Below are 19,885 nucleotides of genomic sequence, written 5' to 3' on the forward strand. Positions count from 1 at the left end.
AGATAGAGATATATAGCTAGATAGAGATATATAGCTAGATAGAGATATATAGCTAGATAGAGATATATAGCTAGATAGAGATATATAGCTAGATAGAGATATATAGCTAGATAGAGATATATAGCTAGATAGCTAGATAGAGATATATAGCTAGATAGATAGATAGAGATATATAGCTAGATAGATAGATAGATAGAGATATATAGCTAGATAGATAGATAGATAGAGATATATAGCTAGATAGAGATATATAGATAGAGATATATATAGATATAGAGATATATATAGATAGATAGATAGAGATATATAGATAGATAGAGATATATAGATAGATAGAGATATATAGATAGATAGAGATATATAGATAGATAGAGATATATAGATAGATAGAGATATATATATATATATATATATAGATAGAGATATATATATATATATATATATATCTATATATATATATATATTTATTTATTTATTTTTTCAGCCAGACTAACTTTGTAAAGGAAGGCTTACTGTCAAGAGCCATGTCTTAAAGTGATTGTAAACGATCACCTTGTAAAACAACCCATTCAGTTAAAAATAGAAATGAAAGGGAAAATATTTTTGTATAGATATCAAAATACATTATAAATACCTTCTTTTTTTTTTATAAAGTGATCATAAGCCCTCTGTTCTCAGCTGCAAAAGAGCTGGGGGGGGGGGGGGGGGGTGAATGGCTGTGCAGCAGGGGCATGTCAGGACAAGTCTGATCATTGGAGGAGAGCACACTGAGTTCTCAGCATAGCTAGAGAACTGACCACTGTGTGTGGTCAGTTTTTAATAGGAAAGCAGAGGGGACTGGTAGGAACACCAGGAATTTTACATAAAGGAGAACAGGATACTTTTTCATACAAGTACATGGTACAGTAGGCACATATCAGGAATATGAAGTGTTGCGGTAACAAACGCTTTAATATAATCTTGTGATTGAAGCATTCACTTTGTTTTTTTTTTTCTTCTAGTAATAAATTTTCCTTTTTTTTAAGGCCTCATGCACACAGAGGAGGAAAAAGCAGCTTAAAATGTGCCTAAATCCACACGTTACAAATGCATTTAGGTGTGTTTAAACGCGTCAAGCTTTTGGGCATGCATTCATTTATTCCATGAGGCCTACATATAGCTATCCGTCCACAGTCCCAATACTATTCTGTGCTGTTTATACTTTGACACCGATATACTGTGTTGCAGCGTAGCCTGTTGTATAAAGCAGAACTCTACTAAATGCTCACAGCATTGATAGAACAGACACAAAGGGAGAGTGTAACAAAAAATGTATACACACTGTGATACTTTACATTTTTAGTGACGTTTTAAACATCTTTTTTTTTTTTTCCCCCAAACATATGTATGTGTAAATAAGCCCGAAATGTAGTTTTGTTTACTATTGCTTACACCCCAATGGTTTGAGCTGCTTTACTCCTTTCATGTGATTTCCAGTAAAATTTCTTGATAGCAATGGAGATTGTTTCCCTTGGCAGTTGGCTCTGTTTTGATTTTGGTGTTGGTTTTTGTTTCCTTGCTTTTAACTTACACAGACCTAGATAGCATTCAGATGGGTAAGTATGTTTTAAGCACTTTCTTTGTTGTGCAAATGCATGACTGACTAATTATCCATAAGCACTAACCAGAAGACCACGCAGACCTTCTGAGAATATGCTTACTTTGCATGTCCTCCTTTGAGAACATCTCCACATCAACACATCCCCAACCTCATCCCTGCTCATACATTAAACAAGATATTAACAGCTGAATGCTGATAATATTGCCTCTGTACATCTGTAAGGCTTGACACACCATTAACTTTCCAGCCTTAGAGTATTCAGCACCGTAACATTAAAAGTTGTCAGGTCACCTATTCCATTATTAATTCCTCCAGCTTACTTAGAAGCCACATCAAACATCTTAACAGCTGTAATACTCACATAATATATCAATGTTTACTCTGAGCAATGCTCTCAGTATATAGTAGTTGCAGTAGTTGCAACCAATTGGTTTTAATTTTTGGATGAGAGGGACAAAGCCCCTCACATTTCTTTTCAAGGTAAGCATAATTTTTTAAAACTGTGATTTTGATGTTTCCCTTTTTATGGCATAAGTATTGGACAGACTTTATATTCCTATTTTAATTTATAAACTTAACTGAAGTTGGTCACGAAGAACCCAGATCTATGCACATTTTTTTCTGAATTGTTTTGTGCAGATCCTCCTTTGGTCCTTTTTTTTTTTTTTTTTTTTTTTTTTTTTTTTTTTTTTAATCTATAATTATACAGGATTTATATAGCGGGAACCGTTTAAGCGTCACTTTACAAAAAAAGGCAAGAGAATGCAGTTGCAATAAAATTAAGGACAAGATCGTTAGGGTTGCACAGCTAGTGAGAGCTTGCAATCGAAAGGGATAAGATGCAGAAGGTAGTAGCTGTGTGGTGATGAGTTGATCGAGAAAGTAAAATTCAGTTGCTGGCAAGGGGCTAGGATAGGCTTACTTGAAGGCATGAATTTCAGGGATCGCTTAAAGGCAGAGTAGGAGATGGTCGTACAGGTTGGAGTAGGGAGTTCCAGAGGATGGGAGAGGCTGTGTAGAAGTCCTAGACGAGCGCATGGGTGTAGGTGGAGAGGAAGCTGGAGTGCAGGAGGTCGTGGGTATAGTGAAGTGGACAGTTTGGTTTATATTTTGAGATGAGATTGGTGATGTACCTGGGGGCAGAGATGTAGATGGCTTTGTAAGCTACCATTAATATTTTGAACTTTATTTCTTGGATCATCGGACACCAGTGGAGGGATAGGCAGAGAGGGGTGATAGTCACTGAGCAGCTGGTAAGGTGGATGAGTCTGGCAGCAGAACTCATGATAGACTCAAGGGGGATAGAGAATGTAGGAGGAGACTAATGAGGAGGGAGTTGCAGTAGTCCAAGTGAGTGATAAGTGAATTAATTAGTAGCTTAATGGTGTAGTTGGTTAAGAATTAGAATTTTTAGGAAATGTTAAGGAAATGGAGGCAGCAACATTTGAATGATAATCGGATGTGAGCAGAGTTTCACGATTACACCTAGCACCCTGGCTTCCCCATGCTATCCCTTGATGGAAATGTCTGGGGAGTGGGCACAGGTGAAGTACATATTATGTTTGAGTTTTAGGAAGAAGTTTGACATGCATACTGTCAGTTTGTAGATTAGTGATGCACAAGGAGACTGAGTGTGGGTGGGGTGGGGGGGCTGAGGAGTAATGGTAAAGATTTGGGCTTTGTCAACAGCGAAGTAGTATTGGCAGCCATATCAGGTTATCAGCTGACCAAGGAAAGCAGTGTAGCTCGAGAATGGAAGGGGTCCAACAGTGTCTTGGGGGGGGGATTAGGCGTTTTAGGAGATTGGTGGTATATGGGAGAAAGAAGACAAGTCTTAGGTTGTTTAGACTAGTGGGGTCCAATTGAGTAGTTCTGTGGGTGTCAGAGATTAAGCAACCTTCCCTGTAATGACTGGGTCAAAAGAAGCATGTTGTTTGTCGTGGTAGAGATGGTATGTTAATTGGGGGAAATAACTGAACAATGGCACTTCATCACAAATTGCGTGTCTTTTTTAAAAATGACTGACAATATCCTGGGCAGTGAATAAGTTGGTGGGCAGCAGCAGTAGGGGATGAAGTAGAGAGTTTAAAGGCAGAAAAAAAGTGGACTGAATGAGGGAGTGAAATAAAAATGATAAAACCGGTCTGTTTGGCAGCAACGAAGGGAGGAATTAGACTTTAGAAGGGCCACTTTATACAGGGAAAGAATTTCAGGGATGTAGTTTTACACCACACTCAAGAGCACAACTATATCATTTGACAGTCTTGGTGTCATCTGTTTGCTAGGGTTAAAGTAGTTGGGGCCCTAATTCTGCTTTTAGTGAGGGGAGCAGGTGTGTCCAGCAAGGGTGGGATTGAGCTGCGTAGACGCACCATCAGAGCGAAGTAGGAGTGTGTATTCATTCCGTTAGGTCAAAAGATGAGTTTAGTTTGAGAAACCAAGAGGTAGCTGGTGTGTGGTATCATTACCTGGGTTATAAATTCACCATGAAAATGGCCACTTTTACTAAAACCATGCTTGAAAGTGTATATTTCTTCAGTAAATCTATTTCACCACAAATTAAATCGCAAAAGTGTCCACCCCAGAGATCAGAAAATAAATGTGAACATTGTCAGTACTCTAAAGACTTAGTTGAACAGCTCATCTATGTCACTTTGACAATGTTAGCTGATTGGTATTAAGTCCTCTTTAAGATTACTGAAAGATAATTCAGACAATTTTTTATTTAAAATAACCAGTTTTACAGAAGTCTTGATATGCCTATATTTTAGGATGGCGTATTTGTCGGTGTTTGGCCATTATTTTTCTCATTAGTGTTGTGTTAGTGTTTTGTTACTTTTAATTTGTAGGCAGATTATCTGCTGCACGGCAGTATGTAAAAATAGAAATGTTCTATCACAGCTTATTAATTAAACATGAAAGATATTTTCCTTTTATTTTGTATGTGTATTACGTTACTTTTATTTTATTGTCATGAATGTTATTGCCTATTTCAGAAAATCCAGACTATAGCAGTGATGAGGAAGGATCATTACAAAGCCCTGGAACAGAAGGCAGGTATGTTATGAGACACGATACATGTAACTTAACCACTTGACCACTGGGCACTTAAACCCACTTCCTAACCAGTTCAGTTTTCAGCTTTCGGTGCTCTTACATTTTGAATGACAATTACTCAGTCATGCAACACTGTACTTATATGAAATTTTTGTCCTTTTTTAACACAAATAGAGCTTTCTTTTGGTAGTATTTAATCACCGCTGGGTTTTTTATTTTTTGCGCTATAAAAGAAAAAAGACCGAAAATTCTGTAAGAAAAAATGCATTTTTCTTTGTTTCTGTTATAAAATTTTGCAAATCAGTGATTTTTCTTCATAAATTTTGGCCAAAATTTATACTGCTACATATCTTTGGTAAAAATAGCCCAAATCGATGTATATTATTTGGTCTTTGGTGCCAATCTCTGAAAATTGATCACACCTGATGTGCTGATAGCCTGTCTCATTTCTTGAGACCCTAACAAGCCAGGAAAGTACAAATACCCCCAAATGAAAGCCATTCCAAGGTATTTAGTAAGAGGCATAGTGAGTTTTTTGAAGTTGTAGTTTTTTACCACAATTTTTTGCAAAATCAAGATTTTTTTTTTTTTTTCACAAAATTTTATATTAGCAGGTTATTTCTCACACACAACATATGCATAGCATAAATTACACCCCAAAACACATTCTGCTACTCCTCCTGAGTATGGCGATACCACATGTATGAGACTTTTACACAGCGTGACCACATACAGAGGCGCAAAATGCAGAGATCACCCTCAGGCGTTCTTGGAGCATAAATTACACATACTGTATAATTTCTTGACTACCTCTTACACTTTTGAAGTCTCTGGAGCACCAGGACAATGGAAACGCCCCAAAAATGACCCCATTTTGGAAAGATAACAACCCAATGTATAATCTATGAGGCACAATGAGTCTTTTAAACGTGTCATTTTTTTTCTACAAGTTTTTGAAAAATGTGTAAAGAAAATGAAAATGCGTTTTTTTTTTTTTTTTTTTTTTTTTTTTTTTTTTTACACAAAGTTGTCCTTTTTTACAATATTTCTAACACATGTACAAACCAAAAATTACACCCCAAAATAGATTCTCCTACTCCTCCTGAGTACGGCTATACCACATCTGGGAGACTTTTACACAGCCTGGCCATAGAGAGGCCCAACATGCATGGAGCACCATCAGGTGTTCTAGGGGCATAAGTTTCAAATCTAATTTGACTACCTATTACACTTTTGTGAGGCACTCTAATGACATGGATGTGGCATGGATGAGAACTGATGTGGCATGGATGGGGATAGATGAGCCATGGATGGGATGACTAGGTATGGATGGGGGTGGATGGGGTGACTAGATATGGATGGGGGTGGATGGGATGGCTGAGCATGGATGGATGGATGGATGACTATTGCTGATTAGGGATGGATGGCTGAGCATAGATGGTTTTCTGGATGAGACTGGAATTGTCACATATCAGCGGTGTGGGCACTACAGATCCAGCCCCCAGTGCTGCAGCACCTGATCTTTCCCCTCTCCGCTCACACTGTACCGATCAGTACAGAGAGGGGAGAGAGGAACCGGACATGACGCCGGTTTGTTTACAAGTGATCGTGGTAAGCGGCCGATATCAGCGGCCATTTACCATGAACCGTGATTCGCCGGGTCCTCTGGACCTGGTGGTCACGGATATTCACAGGTGCGCGCCCCAGGGGTCGTTAACTGGTTACATATATTAAAGGTAAGCTGCAGCCATAATTTAAAGAAGTCTGGGATAGGCTAAACAATTAACAAATATTACCATAATCTTGAATCGCCTGTTATTGCTTTCCTCCATACTTTTGTTTTCCCAGCAGTGGCACTTTATCTGTCATGAAGGTCCCAGTAACAATTCATTTGCTGTTTGAGGGGGAGTGGTTACAACTTTGGCAATCCACTCCCTCTTTCTGTCCCTCTGACACTGGAAGATGTGGCCATGCTTACTGAATGGTCACACACCTAAGCAGTAAACATGTTCAGACACAGCTGTATTTTTCCACTTTCATGCAGAAGAATACTAAAGTAGCATAGACATTGCTGGACCCCTATAACATCAATTCTACAGAGTAGAAAAAAAGGGGGAGGATCCCCACATTATTGCAGACTGTAGCCCCTCCCACAGGTAATTAACAGAAAGGGCGAACCTTTCAGGGGACTGGAAAAATTTGTACTAGCATCTCAGAAGCAATAATAGTAGGCTAAAAAACAAAAAGTAAACCCATACTTCTCTTTTTTACAATCAAACTTTAAAGTGGTATTAATTAAACCCTCAGTGTTTTTTTAGCTTAACACACCAGCACTTGCATTTTACAACTTTCAATATTCCTGGCTCCTGCTCTTTGTGTTGCTTCCCTAAACTTCCGGGTAAGTTTTACAGGAAAGAGTTAACCATGGACAGTGCAGTCTCAGTCAGTCTGTTGGCTTGGGGAAGGGAGGGGGGGGAAGGAAAGAGGAGCAGGGGAGTGCCTTGCCATTCTAGGCTACAGAGCTGTGTATTTCTGCACACAGTATTGGGAAAAACAACTTTAGTTTCTTCATGCAAGGGTGGCTCCATAGTAGGCTGCAAGAGAAAGGAACCACCCTGAAACAGGAAACCGGGGGCCATGGTCATGGCACACAATAACAAGAAATAGGCAAAGAGTAAAAAATTATAAAAGAAAAAAAACGCATACTAAGTAAGTGATTAAATCAGCTGCTGAAAGTACTTAAAAACTAAGGGTTTTATTATCTCATTTACGACATGCAGAAAGTTTGTAGCCTACCTCCTTAGCACTTTTGTTATTAAACTTTGACCTATTATCACTTTCACATGCAGAAAGTGTGCAGCCTACCTCCTTAGTACTTTTATTTGCCATCCAGGCATTGCTCTACTGCACCAGTCAAAAATCAAGCATGCTTTTGTTCATCAGTAAGATTCAAACCTGTATTGAACGTTTACATTTGAGAGGCAGTTACATAACCCATACTTAAAGCGGAGTTCCACTCAAAAATGGATCTGCCGCTTATCCACCCCCCCCCCCCCCCGGTACCACATTTGGCACCTTTCGGGGTTTGGGTACCTGTTTTTGATGCATTGCGGCATTGTAGTATCTATTCTTATTGCAGGAGAAATCTCTTCTAATTGTTTTGGTGCTCTAGATTACAGTAAAATTAACAAACCACACAACATACAGTATTTTTGACAAGAGAGAAATGGCAGGGCATCAACCTCACAATCTCCACCTCATCCAATCGGAGAATACTTTGTATTCATTGAGAAAATGCAAAGTGTTCCCTCAATGGCGCCTTTGCCAAGCTAGCAACTTCCTGTGTTTAGCAAGCAGCAGTACAGCTGCCTGGCATGGGACTCAGGAGCTAATGGAGATCACTGTAATGGTGCAAACTGCAGTGATATAACTATTTCACCACTTGTCCACTGGGCACTTAAAGCGGACCTTCAGTAATTTTTTTCAACTTTCCATTTATTAAATCCTCTGCCCTTGTTGTTTTAACTTTGGATGGTAAAACATTTGTTTTCTACCAGTTAAATACCTTATACAGCCCACTTCCTGTTTTCTTGTTTTGTAAAAAGCCTAGGCTTATGACATCATGCACATCTCTCTCTCTCATGAGAGTTTGCCAGAAAGGGAGGGGGGATGCTCCATAAGAGGGCAAATGAGAGCTGCAGAGATGGAGGTGTGCCTGTGTGTAAATCCAGAAAGTGAGTGGGAGGTTTCTGCAGCTTATTTGGCAAGTACAGAATCACAGTATATATAAAATAATATGCAAAGTGGTTGGAGGGAAGCTTCAGAATGGCAAAGATGTTTTTATTACAAATTATGTGAGCAGACTGCAATTCCTCTTTAACCACTTCCCAACCGGCTCACACACACATACAGCAGCAGTTTGGGTCTCCTGCGCGAATCAACATATATGTACAGGGGCCCCTTTAAGAGCCAAAGCAGGCACGTGCACGCCGGGGCACCCAGTGCGCATGGCTGGCAGCCGCGATCACCGATGGCCACCTGCGATCGCAGGCACGAGAGCCATAATGGGGAATTGTGTGTAAACACAAATCTTCGTTCTGACAGGAGAGAAGAGACAGATCTGCTGTTTGTAGTAATTGCAAACAGTGATATGTCTCCTCCCCCAGTCAGTCCCATCCCCCCCAGTTAGAAACACTAACAAGGGAACACATTTAACCCCTTGATTACCCCTAGTGTTAACCCCTTCCTTGCCAGTGACATTTAAACAGTAATCTGTGTATTTTATTAGCACTGATCGCTGTATAAATGTCAATGGTCCCAAAAAGTGTCAAGTGTCTGATCTGTCCGCCGCAATGTTGCAGTCAAGCTAAATATTACAGATCACCGCCATTACTAGTAAAAAAAAAAAATGCCAAATATCTATCCCCTAATTTGTAGACGCTATAACTTTTGCGCACACCATTCAATATACACTTATTGGGATTTGTTTACCAAAAATATGTAGAAGAATACATATTGGCCTAAACTGATGAAGAAATTTGTTTTTATTGTGTTTTTTTTTGCATATTTACTATAGCAAAAAGTAAAAACTATTGTGTTTTTATTTTTTTTTTCAAAATTGTCGCTCTTTTTTTTGTTTATAGTGCAAAAAATTAAAACCGCAGAGATGAGCAATTACCACCAAAAGAAAGCTCAATTTATGGGAAAGAAAGGACTTCAATTTTGTTTGGGTACGACGTCGCACGACCGCGTAATTGTCAGTTAAAGAGACACAGTGCTGTATCACAAAAAATTGCCTGGTCATTAAGGGGGCAAATCCTTCCAGGGAGCTGAAGTGGTTAAACCCCCTTCCTAATCAGACCAATTTTCAGCTTTCAGTGCTCACATTTGAATGACAATTTCTAAGTCATGCAACACTGTACCCATACAAAATTGTTTTCCTTTTTTTCACACAAATAGAGCTTTCTTTTGGTGGTATTTAATCACCTCTGGGTTTTTTATTTTTTGCGCTATAAATGAAATGAAGACCAAAAATTTTGTAAAAAAAAAAAAAAAAAAAATCTTTTTTTTTTGTTTCGGCTATAAAATTTTGCAAATTAGTAATTTTAATAATAATTGCATATTTATTTTGGTATTTTTGAAAGTTAGAGTCTACAAGCTATGATGCCAATCACTAAAAATTGATCACACCTGATGTATTGGCAGCCTCATTTCTTGAGGCCCTGAAATGTCAGGAAAGTACAAAAAAAATGACCCCTTTTTTGGAAAGTAGACATTCCAAGGTATTAGTAAAGGGCATGGTGTGTTTTTTGAAGTTGTAATTTTTTCCCACAATTCTTTGCAAAATTAAGATTTCTTTCTTTCGTTATTTCTTTCTTTCTTACGTTATTTCTTTCTTTCTTTCGTTATTAATTTCTTTCTTTCGTTATTAATTTCTTTCGTTATTTCTTTCTTTCTTTCGTTATTAATTTCTTTCTTTCGTTATTTCTTTCTTTCTTTCGTTATTTCTCACACACAGCATATACATACTTGCAACTACATTCTACTACTCCTCAAGAGTATGGCGATACCACATATATGAGACTTTTTCACAACCTGGCCCAATACAGAGGCCCAACATGCAAGGAGCACTGTCGGGCGTTCTAGGAGCGTAAATTACACATATCATTTCTTGACAACCTCTTACACTTTTGAAGGCCCTGGACAATGACACCCAAAAAATGACCCCATTTTGTAAAAAAACAACCCAACGTATAAACTATGAGTCTTTTTAACATGTCATTCGTTTCCACAAGTTTTTGAAAAACGTGCTACTCCTGAGTATGGCGATACCACATGTGTGAGACTTTTACACAGCCCGGCCACATACAGAGGCCCAACATGCAGGAAACACCATCAGGTGTTCTAGGAGCATACATTTCAAGTCTAATTTGACTACCTATTACACTTTTGTGAGGCACTGATGTGACGCGGATGGGCACTGATGTGGCACAGATGGATGGGTCATGAATGGGGATGGATGGAGCATGGATGAGACATGTATGGACACAGATCAGCACTGTGGGCACTTCAGATCCAGCCCATAGCACTGACTCACCCGGCTCCTTCCTCTTCTCGCACACTGTAGCGATCGGTGTGAAGAGAGGGGAGGAGCTAAACCGGGCAAGCTCCAGTTTGTTGACATCTGATCACTCTGTCATTGGACAGAGCAATCACTTGGTAAAGGGCCGCTGTAATTGGCCCTTTACCCTGATCCGTGACACGCTGGGTCTGGAAGACTCGACGGTCATGGACATTCCCGGATATGTGCCCCAGGGGGCATGTGGGAGCGCAATTCTGAGAGGACGTCTTAGTATGCCCTCCCAGAGTTATCCTACCGCGCTGTATTCCTTTTTTCGGCTATGGCCTGGTCGGCAAGTGGTTAAAAAGATCTATAAAATCGCATTGAAAACGCTGCGCTATCAAAGGTATAAGCAAAAAGCCTCTGAACTGGTAAAAATATATCCTCTACACCATGGTAATAATAATGTATAAAATATATGATGAAAAATATATAAAAAGACACGTGCTTAATAGCCAATATAACTAAATAATAGCCATCACCCCCTGAGGAAGATACGAAATTCCCTTGTATCGATACATGTAGGGGAAGAAGACAGGACGGTACACTTAGCAGATCAGCTGTTAGGAACGATCAGCATACCATCCCGTTACCGGCCGGTTTCAACCATTCGTTTTTTGCTTGATGTAGAATGGCGCACTTAGGCGCCTGGATATTAGGCACATTGGCGATTGATCCAGGATCCTGGACGCGCTGTTGAACCCTGTAGTGGTTCCAAAGAGTGTATTGACCAAGCTTAACAGCAAGGTCACACACCTTTAGGTGAGCCTTCATTACATGGGGGGGAGCACCTGAGTGAGAACACAGCGTCTGATTATCGCATCGCTTTCACAGCATACTGAATCGCATGGAGTGTGGAGCACCTGTAAATTGGATCAATGCACTTAAGCACTTTTCTATAATTCCAGTATTTGGATCTATTTAGATTTCCACGGACTTATTTGCTTTAATATTTTTTATCACTTTGTGAATGCACATTGTCACTTTATTATTTGGCTATTAAGCACGTGTCTTTTTATATATTTTTCATCATATATTTTATACATTATTATTACCACGGTGTAGAGGATATATTTCTACCAGTTCAGAGGCTTTTTGCTTATACCTTTTGATAGCGCAGCGTTTTCAATGCGATTTTAGTACTTTTACATGGTTTGAGACATGTTTACCACTTGCAGCTGATTCAAAGAGGATTTATTGGTTTATTGTTGTTAGTGGAGGCTCACAGGACGTTTTATATAATTTTAAAAATATCTATACATGGAATTCATCTACAATAAAGTTTTGCATTCTCTGTGGGTTCTTGCTAAGTTCTGTTAGTATGTGTAACCTATATTTTAGTCTTTGCCTCTCTTGGCAAATGTTTTTCATTTTGATGGTAAAGGAGAGCTCCACACTGCTTAAAAAAAAAAAAAAAAAAAAAAGAAACTTTAAAGAAAAGCTCTGGCTACTTATTGTTTGCAAATACATGTATTTACAGTATTTACATTTTAAATATGTTTAAGGCTTCAAGTACACTCCTGCTGGTAAAGGAACGTTTAGGAGCAGTTGGGCGTTTTTTTCAGCTGCCCCTGATTTCTCCTCTGTTATCTTATCAGTACATGTACACAGGGTCATTTATAGTTGTTTCTAGGCAGTTGAGTGTAGAAGCATTTTTGGAATACAAAAAAAAATGCATTCAGAACGGATGTTCAGAGGCATTTGAAAGGCCAAATGCCTGAAACCGCTTGTAAACGCGGTAACTCACATTTAGCCGCATTTCGCTTACAGGCGCTTTTAATTTTTGACTATTTGGGGAAAAAAAAAGCCTCTAAACACGGCATGTAAAGTTAAATTGTTCAGGGGAGGTTGCAAAATGTCCCGTGTACATAAAGCTTTATATTCTAATTACAACTTGCATTAAAAAAAAAAAAAAATGTCTTAAATACATGTTTTGCAGTACGCTGATTATTCTGTATGCTTTAGCTCATTGTCTTCAGACCTCATGAAGCTGTGTGGTGAAGGAAAACCTAAGAACAAGGTAAGCAAACATGATTTACAAAATATTCTACTCTGCACCAAAATGTTTAAAAATCCTACATGCTTTAGTATAACATAGAAATATATTTTTCTTTTTCATATTTCATGGGACACAGTCAGGCTAATATTCATTACCTGCTGGGTTATACTACATCTCCAGGTGAATGGACACTGATAGACCAAAGGTCTTTAGACAGGAAGTGATCCCCTATATAACCCCTCCCATACAGGAAGCACTTCAGTTTTTACCAGTGTCTGCAAGGTGGATGGCAGGGTTTGTTTGAGCTCTCTGAGCTCCAGGTCCCTAGTCCCACAAACAGTTCTTAAATGTATCAAGGGATTGACCGATCGGATCCATTTGACACAGGCTTTATATGCTTCGATAAATGGTACTCGAGCCTCGCAAAGAACACTCAAGATCCTGCAAGGTTGTGCCTGTAATGCGGCCTCCGGGCCTGGACCCTGCAAAGTGGAATCCTGGACCCCATAGCCTTAAGGCATTCCTGCAGGGTGCTGTACAGGTCCAAGGGAGTGGACCCTAAACTTGAAAAGGGTGCCCAGTCTTTGAAGGTCCTCAAGTTACAAGAACCCACCGTGATGGGTGAAGTTTGGGCTCTTAGTTTCTAAGCTGCCTTGCGCCTGGACGGGTAAGTGAAACCCCTTTATTATTGTGGGGTGTCCCAGTGATTGTAACAATCAGTCAAGCTAGCTAGAGGCTGGACACCTGTGTGTGGTGACCATACGGAGGAGTTTTGGGCTAGCTGTGGGTGTTTGCAAAGTGTATTTTTTTTTTTGTTTGTCTGGTTGTTTTTTTACCTGTATGATGGCGCACAACAGTGGGTTAGAGCACAGGATTGCCTCCATCCCGCATGGTAGCAAGAAGCGTGACAGATCCCCCTCCCTGGAGCCTCCTAGTTTGGAGCAGGAATGCTTTGAGAATGGGGAAGAGCTAAAAGCTCAGGATTCTGTGGAGGGCCTGGCAGATGAGTCTGCTTCTGAGCAATCTAGCAATCTGGACAAAAAGATATCCAGTTGATGTCTGCCTCTCAGTCACAGAGGCTTTTCATCCTGTCTCTGACCGAAATGGTTCGTTCTGCCTTTTAAGTTGCCTCTTGCAGAGGTGACTGAGCCGCCCTGGTCCTCTTGGTATCTCTGAGGCCTCTTCAGGCCGCACAGGCTTTCCCCCTACAGCCCCTGGTAGAACCGGTGGTATATGCTGATTGGGAACATCCTGACAGGATTTTTCTACTCTTAAGAGGTTTTCCCTTTTTATATCCCATGTATTAAAATTTAAAAAAGGGAGCATGTCAGCCGTAGATGCAGCAGTCTCTTCCTTAAACAAGAACTTAACTTGTCCGGTAGATGACGCACAAAAACAAAAGGACTGCTTCCTCAAATGTCCCAGCGCCAAGGCAGTCCCGCTGCCAACAGGGCGCTAGGGCCGGGGCAAGCTGCAAGGCCAGAGCCAGAAAAAGCCCTGGGCCCAAAATTCTAAACCCAGCACCAAGCCCTCCTTTTGAAGGGTCGCCCCCACTCCATCAGGTGGGGGGGAAGGCTGCTGTACTTTGCGGACATTTGGAGGACGATAATTCAGAACGAGTGGGTCACCTCAATTATATCTTGCGGTTGCAAGCTGGAGTTGCGGGGGGTTCCCCCTCAGAAGTTTTTAAGATCCAGCATTACCTTGGATCCTCCAAAAAGAGACTTATTGCTTCAGGCACTACATCATTTAGTGCATCAAGGATTGATTGTATGGGTTCCTGTATCCAAAAGAGCGAACCTGTTTTACGGTTTAAAAACCAAACTGGGTCACAAGGCCCATTTTTGGACCTAAGATCCCTGAACCAGTATCTACTAATCCAGTCCTTTTGGATGGAGTCTGTCTGCTCAATTGTAGCCTCACTCTAGATGGAAGACTTTTTGGCCTCCGTCGATGTAAAAGACGTGTATTTACATGTACCTATCTTTCAGCCTCCTCAGAGGTTCCTGCGATTTGCAGAAGAGGAACGTCATTTTCAGTTTGTGGCTCTACCCTTCGGGCTTGCTACAGCACCCTGGGTGTTCACAAAAGTCCCAGCACCAGTACTGGGTCTTTTAAGGGCTCAAGGGATCCTGGTGCTTATGTATCTGGATGACCTCCTGCTCAGAGATCACTTATTACAGGCTCTAGAACAGCGCATAACATGAACAGTGCGGTATTTGAAAAGCTTAGGCTGGATCAGAAATACCGAAAAGTCAGCCTTGAAACCAGCTCAAGGTCTAAAGTATTTAGGTCTGATCCTAGATACTGTCAAAGCAAGAGTATTCTTGCTACCCGCAAAGATCTGTGCCCTGAAGAATCAGGTGCGTCGGATAAGGGGCACCAGACAACCCTCCATTCGGCTCTGTATGAGTCTTCTAGGGAGGATGGTATTTTCCTTCAAGGCAGTGCCCTATGCCCAGTTCCATTCCAGGCCTCTATAACAAGACATCTTGTTGGCTTGGAACAGGAGAGGACAAGCCCTGGATTATCCAGTGTTCTTATCTCCTCGGGCACGCTTAAGCTTAAACTGGTGGTTCCAGGATCAGAACCTGCGAAAGGGCAGATCTTTCCTTCCGGTAACTTGGAGAGTACTGACTACAGATGCCAGTCTCTCAGGTTGGGGAGCAACCCTAGCGGGGCTCATAGCTCAAGGGAGATGGTCAAGGACAGAACAGATCAACGTCCTGGAATTACAGGCAGTACAACTGGCCCTATGGTCATGGTTGGTGGAGCTTCAGGACTTCCCTATCGGGGTTCAGTCCAATAATGCCACTGCAGTGGCCTATATAAACCACCAAGGCGGTACCAGGAGTTGTTCAGCTCTGAAGGAGGTGAACCACATACTAGCCTGGGCAGAGGGACACGTGTCGATTCTATCGGCAGTCCATATCCTGGGAGTAGAGAACTGGAAGGCAGATTATCTCAGCCACCAGCAGATCTGCCAGGGGAATGGTCCCTACACCCAGGGGTGTTCCACGAAATTTGCCAACGTTGGAGATGGCCAGAGGTCGACCTACTGGCATCCCGGTTCAACAACAAGCTACAGCAGTTTGTGTCCCGAACAAGAGATCCTCTGGCAATCAGAGCAGATGCTCTGGTAGTTCCATGGAGCCAGTACTCCCTGGTTTATGCTTTCCCTCCGATCCCTCTCCTTCCACAATTGTTGCGCAGGATTCGGAGAGAGGGGGTTCCAGTCATTCTGGTGGCACCAGCCTGGCCCAGAAGGCCCTGGTTCCCAGAGATTGTGAGACTGACAATAGACGGGCCATGGACGCTCCCACATCGCCCGATCTACTGTCTCAAGGTCCTATATTTCACCCCAATTTACAGTCTCTAAATTTGACGGCATGACTATTGAAGCCAGGGTGTTAAAGGACCGTGGCATCTCGGGACCAGTGGTGTCTACCCTAGTGAATGCTAGAAAAGCTGTCACTGGGAAGATCTATCATAAGGTCTGGAAGACTTTTATATTGCTTGGTGTGAAGCCAAAAAATGGCATCCTCGGAAATACTTGATTGGAAGAATTCTCTCTTTTCTACAGTCAGCTGTGGAAATCAAATTGGCTTTGAGTACAATCGGAGGTCAAATTTCAGCCCTATCCATATTCTTCCAAAGGCCTTTAGCTTCCCATTCACTGGTCCAAACCTTTATGCAGGGGGCAACTCGCCTGCTTTCCCCATTAGGTCACCTATGTGTCCTTGGGACTTGAACTTGGTGCTGTCTGTGTTACAGAAACAACCATTTGAACCTATCAAGGAAATTCCATTAGACTTGCTGTCACGCAAGCTAGCCTTCCTGATGGCTATCACCTCAGCTAGTAGGGTGTCGGAGTTGGCTGCCCTTTCATGCAGGGAACCATACTTGATCCTTCACCACGACAGGGTTGTGTTATGACCTGTTCCATCCTTTTTGGGTCCGTCAATTGGTCATTCAGGCCTATGGTCTGAAACGTAAAGCTCCTCCCTTTAGGGCGAGAGCTGATTCTACCAGGGGTGTAGGAACCTCCTGGGCTTTTCGCCATCAGGTATCTGTGGCAGATTTGTAAGGCTGCTACCTGGTCTTCAGTGCATACATTCTCAAAATGTTGTCAAGTGGATGTTCGAGCAGCCGAGGATTTGGCTTTCGACCGCAGTGTACTGCGAGCTGCCGTATAAGTTCTGATGACTATTGTTTGGCAGGTAAAATTCCACTTTTAATTATAACAGTGAATATTCATTAATAAATTAAATTCAACTGAAATAATCCCACATAAATGTGCTCAAAAAACACAGTGATAAAACCTTGCTGTGTATGTGCTTTAACACAGCTATAAGCTCCTTACAATAAATATATTAGGTGAAATCTAATTAAGTAAAACAAGTGAAATCAGATTATATCTGTAGTGCTCCAAAAATATAAATCCAAATGTGCAAAAATTATATATATAAAAATCTTCCTTTTCCTACAACACCTTCATGTGAAGTGTAGATAGTTCATCAAGTGTTATATAATTAAACCAAAACAGTCTCAATTGACTCGTGACAATCTTGAAACAAAAGTCAAAATAATGGTGAAATAAAGAATAAAATGTTACTTTTTTACTCCTTGCGCTTCTTCTTCAGTGTTAATCACTGCTCCTCTCAGATTCCGGACATATGGGGAGAAAAATTAACAATCCATTGCGCAGAGATTAATGATTCATTGGATACTATAATTAAGGTAGGGTTGTTTCACTCACAGACTCTTTCTGGCTGGGATCGCTTTTTATATTGATCAGGCTGCAAACGAGCTCAGCGGCACAGCTCTACCTTCACCGCCGCCAACTCACACACTGCAGATGCTGGACGCCACAGGCTCCTCCTACATGTTACGTCACTGCCACGTGACTTTTTCAAGTCCTAGGAAAAGGAGGATTTTTATATATATAATTTTTGCACATTTGGATTTATATTTTTGGAGCACTACAGATATAATCTGATTTCATTTGTTTTACTTAATTAGATTTCACCTAATATATTTATTGTAAGGAGCTTATAGCTGTGTTAAAGCACGTACACAGCAAGGTTTTATCACTGTGCGTTTTTTGAGCACATTTATGTGGGATTATTTCAGTTGAATTTAATTTATTAATGAATATTCACTGTTATTATTAGAAGTGGAATTTTACCTCCTTATTTTACCATTCTTATTCTTACCATCCTTATGGGAATTTAGTGTTAATATTAGAAGCATATTTATACCCTTTAATTTTTTTATGGGAATATGAGGATAATACAAGCGCAACTGACCATTTTTACTATTTATTGATCTTAATACAAACTTAGTTGCAGCTATATTATTTGGTCATCTCATATTAACCATTTGGTCTTATAGTATAAAAATTGCAACCACGTCAGCGCTTGAGCTCTTTTATATATTGTTTGGCAGGGTGTCTCCCTCCCCTCAAGGCTATTGCTCTGGGACGTCCCAGCAGGTAATGAATATTGGCCTGAAAAAATCAGGTTCCATGATGTATGAAAAAGAAAATAGGATTTTTTTCGTCATGCTTACCTGTAAAATCCTTTTCATTGAATACATCATGGGACACAGAGATCCCTCCCATTTTTTTTGAGGATTCAGTGCTTGCTACAAAACTGAAGTGCTTCCTGGGTGGGAGGGGTTATATAGGGGATCACTTCCTGTCTGAAGGCCTTTGGTCTATCAGTGTCCACTAACCTGTAGATGAAGTATAACCCAGCAGGTAATGAATATTAGCCTGACACTCTGTTCCATTATGTACTCAAAGAAAAGGATTTTACAGGCAAGTATGACAACAAAATCCTATTTTTTTAAATCCTAATGCTTTAGTATAACGCAGGAAAAAATGTTTTTCCTTGCACATGATTGAATGATTAAGCACAGATTCATCTTGAATGAAATGAGTACAGCTTCATCTTATTCACTAAGCTAAATGAACATTCACTTTGCAATATGAAAATCTATATTTTGTTCAAAGTAAACAGTTTTAACTCCTTCTGTAAATTACCACCATTGCTTCTTTTGACATGAATTGCTGAACTGACTTTACCATTTTATGGAGCTTTTTACATCACTTGATTTGGGAGATTTGCAGCCCTAAAGAGATGGTAATTACATTTAATGCCTTGTGTTGTTGTCTTTGTTGAAATCCAAAATCCCCTGCCAAATACCTCTGCAGTACAGCTGCTGGACTTGTCATAGGCACTCGTGAAGAGTGCTGAATATGTCTGCCCTTTCCGTCCCCCTCATTGAGTAATAGAAGCTGCACTGCAGCTTACATCATTGAATAGTGCTCTATGAATGGAGCAGGGGGACCTTTTAATTCATCCGCCTGTCCTTCATTCAAAGAGTTCTTTGAATTTATGGAAGCTATAGTGCAGCTTCTATGAAAGGAGAAGGGGGCAGAAAGACAGAAAAAAAAGCTACCACTGCAGCTCTAGTAGATTACTGCTGCTAGTCTTTTAGGAGTTCAGAGGACTTTGAATTTTAACTTGGACAGCCACCAGCACACTGTCCCTTGTGGGGATTTAAAGTGGTTGTAAACTCAAATGCCCAAAGCTGATTTATCCCCCATGCTTTTGCTATTTTATCAGTTCAATGTGTGTTTTTTTTTTTGTTTTTTTTTTGCAATCATAAATACCTTTTTCCTGTGCTCTAAACAAGTAACAAGGCGCAATATGCAGATACCTTACAATGTAGTACCCAATTGTCCAGGAATGTGGATGTACAGATGTGTACACTGGTAATATAAAACCGCTATCTCAGTCAGGGCAGCCATCAAGAAACCAAAAGGGAGTTCCAATAGCTGAGAAAAAACAAGGAATAGGGGCGCCTCTGAGAAGTTATCATAAAACACTTTATTTCAAACAAAATATCCACTCACATGAAGGTAGGAGAAGTCATGTACAGGAGCGTGATGAGGGCTGAAGAGCTGAAAAATGCAGGACTGTAGGCAGAAGCTGTATCAATGTAGCTGAAGCACAATCAAGTCCAGGCAGGCAGGGGTGCAGATGGCTGAGCACATACACACACCGGTGTAATACAATGTCCCTGGAAGATGGTGTCATAT

General features: G+C 40.6%; 1 protein-coding gene across 7 annotated transcripts in view; it reads left to right on the top strand.

The window, feature by feature from the left end:
* Positions 1-19,885, top strand: part of KIF21A (kinesin family member 21A) — a 279,203-nt gene that overhangs the window by 220,748 nt on the left and 38,570 nt on the right. For 5 of the 7 annotated variants that reach the window (XM_073619687.1, XM_073619690.1, XM_073619692.1 and 2 more), the window contains 3 exons: positions 1,575-1,595; positions 4,597-4,657; positions 12,744-12,798. In XM_073619687.1, the coding sequence (XP_073475788.1) occupies positions 1,575-1,595; positions 4,597-4,657; positions 12,744-12,798 (137 nt within the window). The remainder of the gene's footprint in view (positions 1-1,574; positions 1,596-4,596; positions 4,658-12,743; positions 12,799-19,885) is intronic. The other 2 variants (XM_073619688.1, XM_073619691.1) reach the window with 1 other exon arrangement.

Source organism: Aquarana catesbeiana, linkage group LG03 (genome assembly GCF_042186555.1).
Source record: "Aquarana catesbeiana isolate 2022-GZ linkage group LG03, ASM4218655v1, whole genome shotgun sequence".
NCBI lineage: Eukaryota > Metazoa > Chordata > Amphibia > Anura > Ranidae > Aquarana > Aquarana catesbeiana.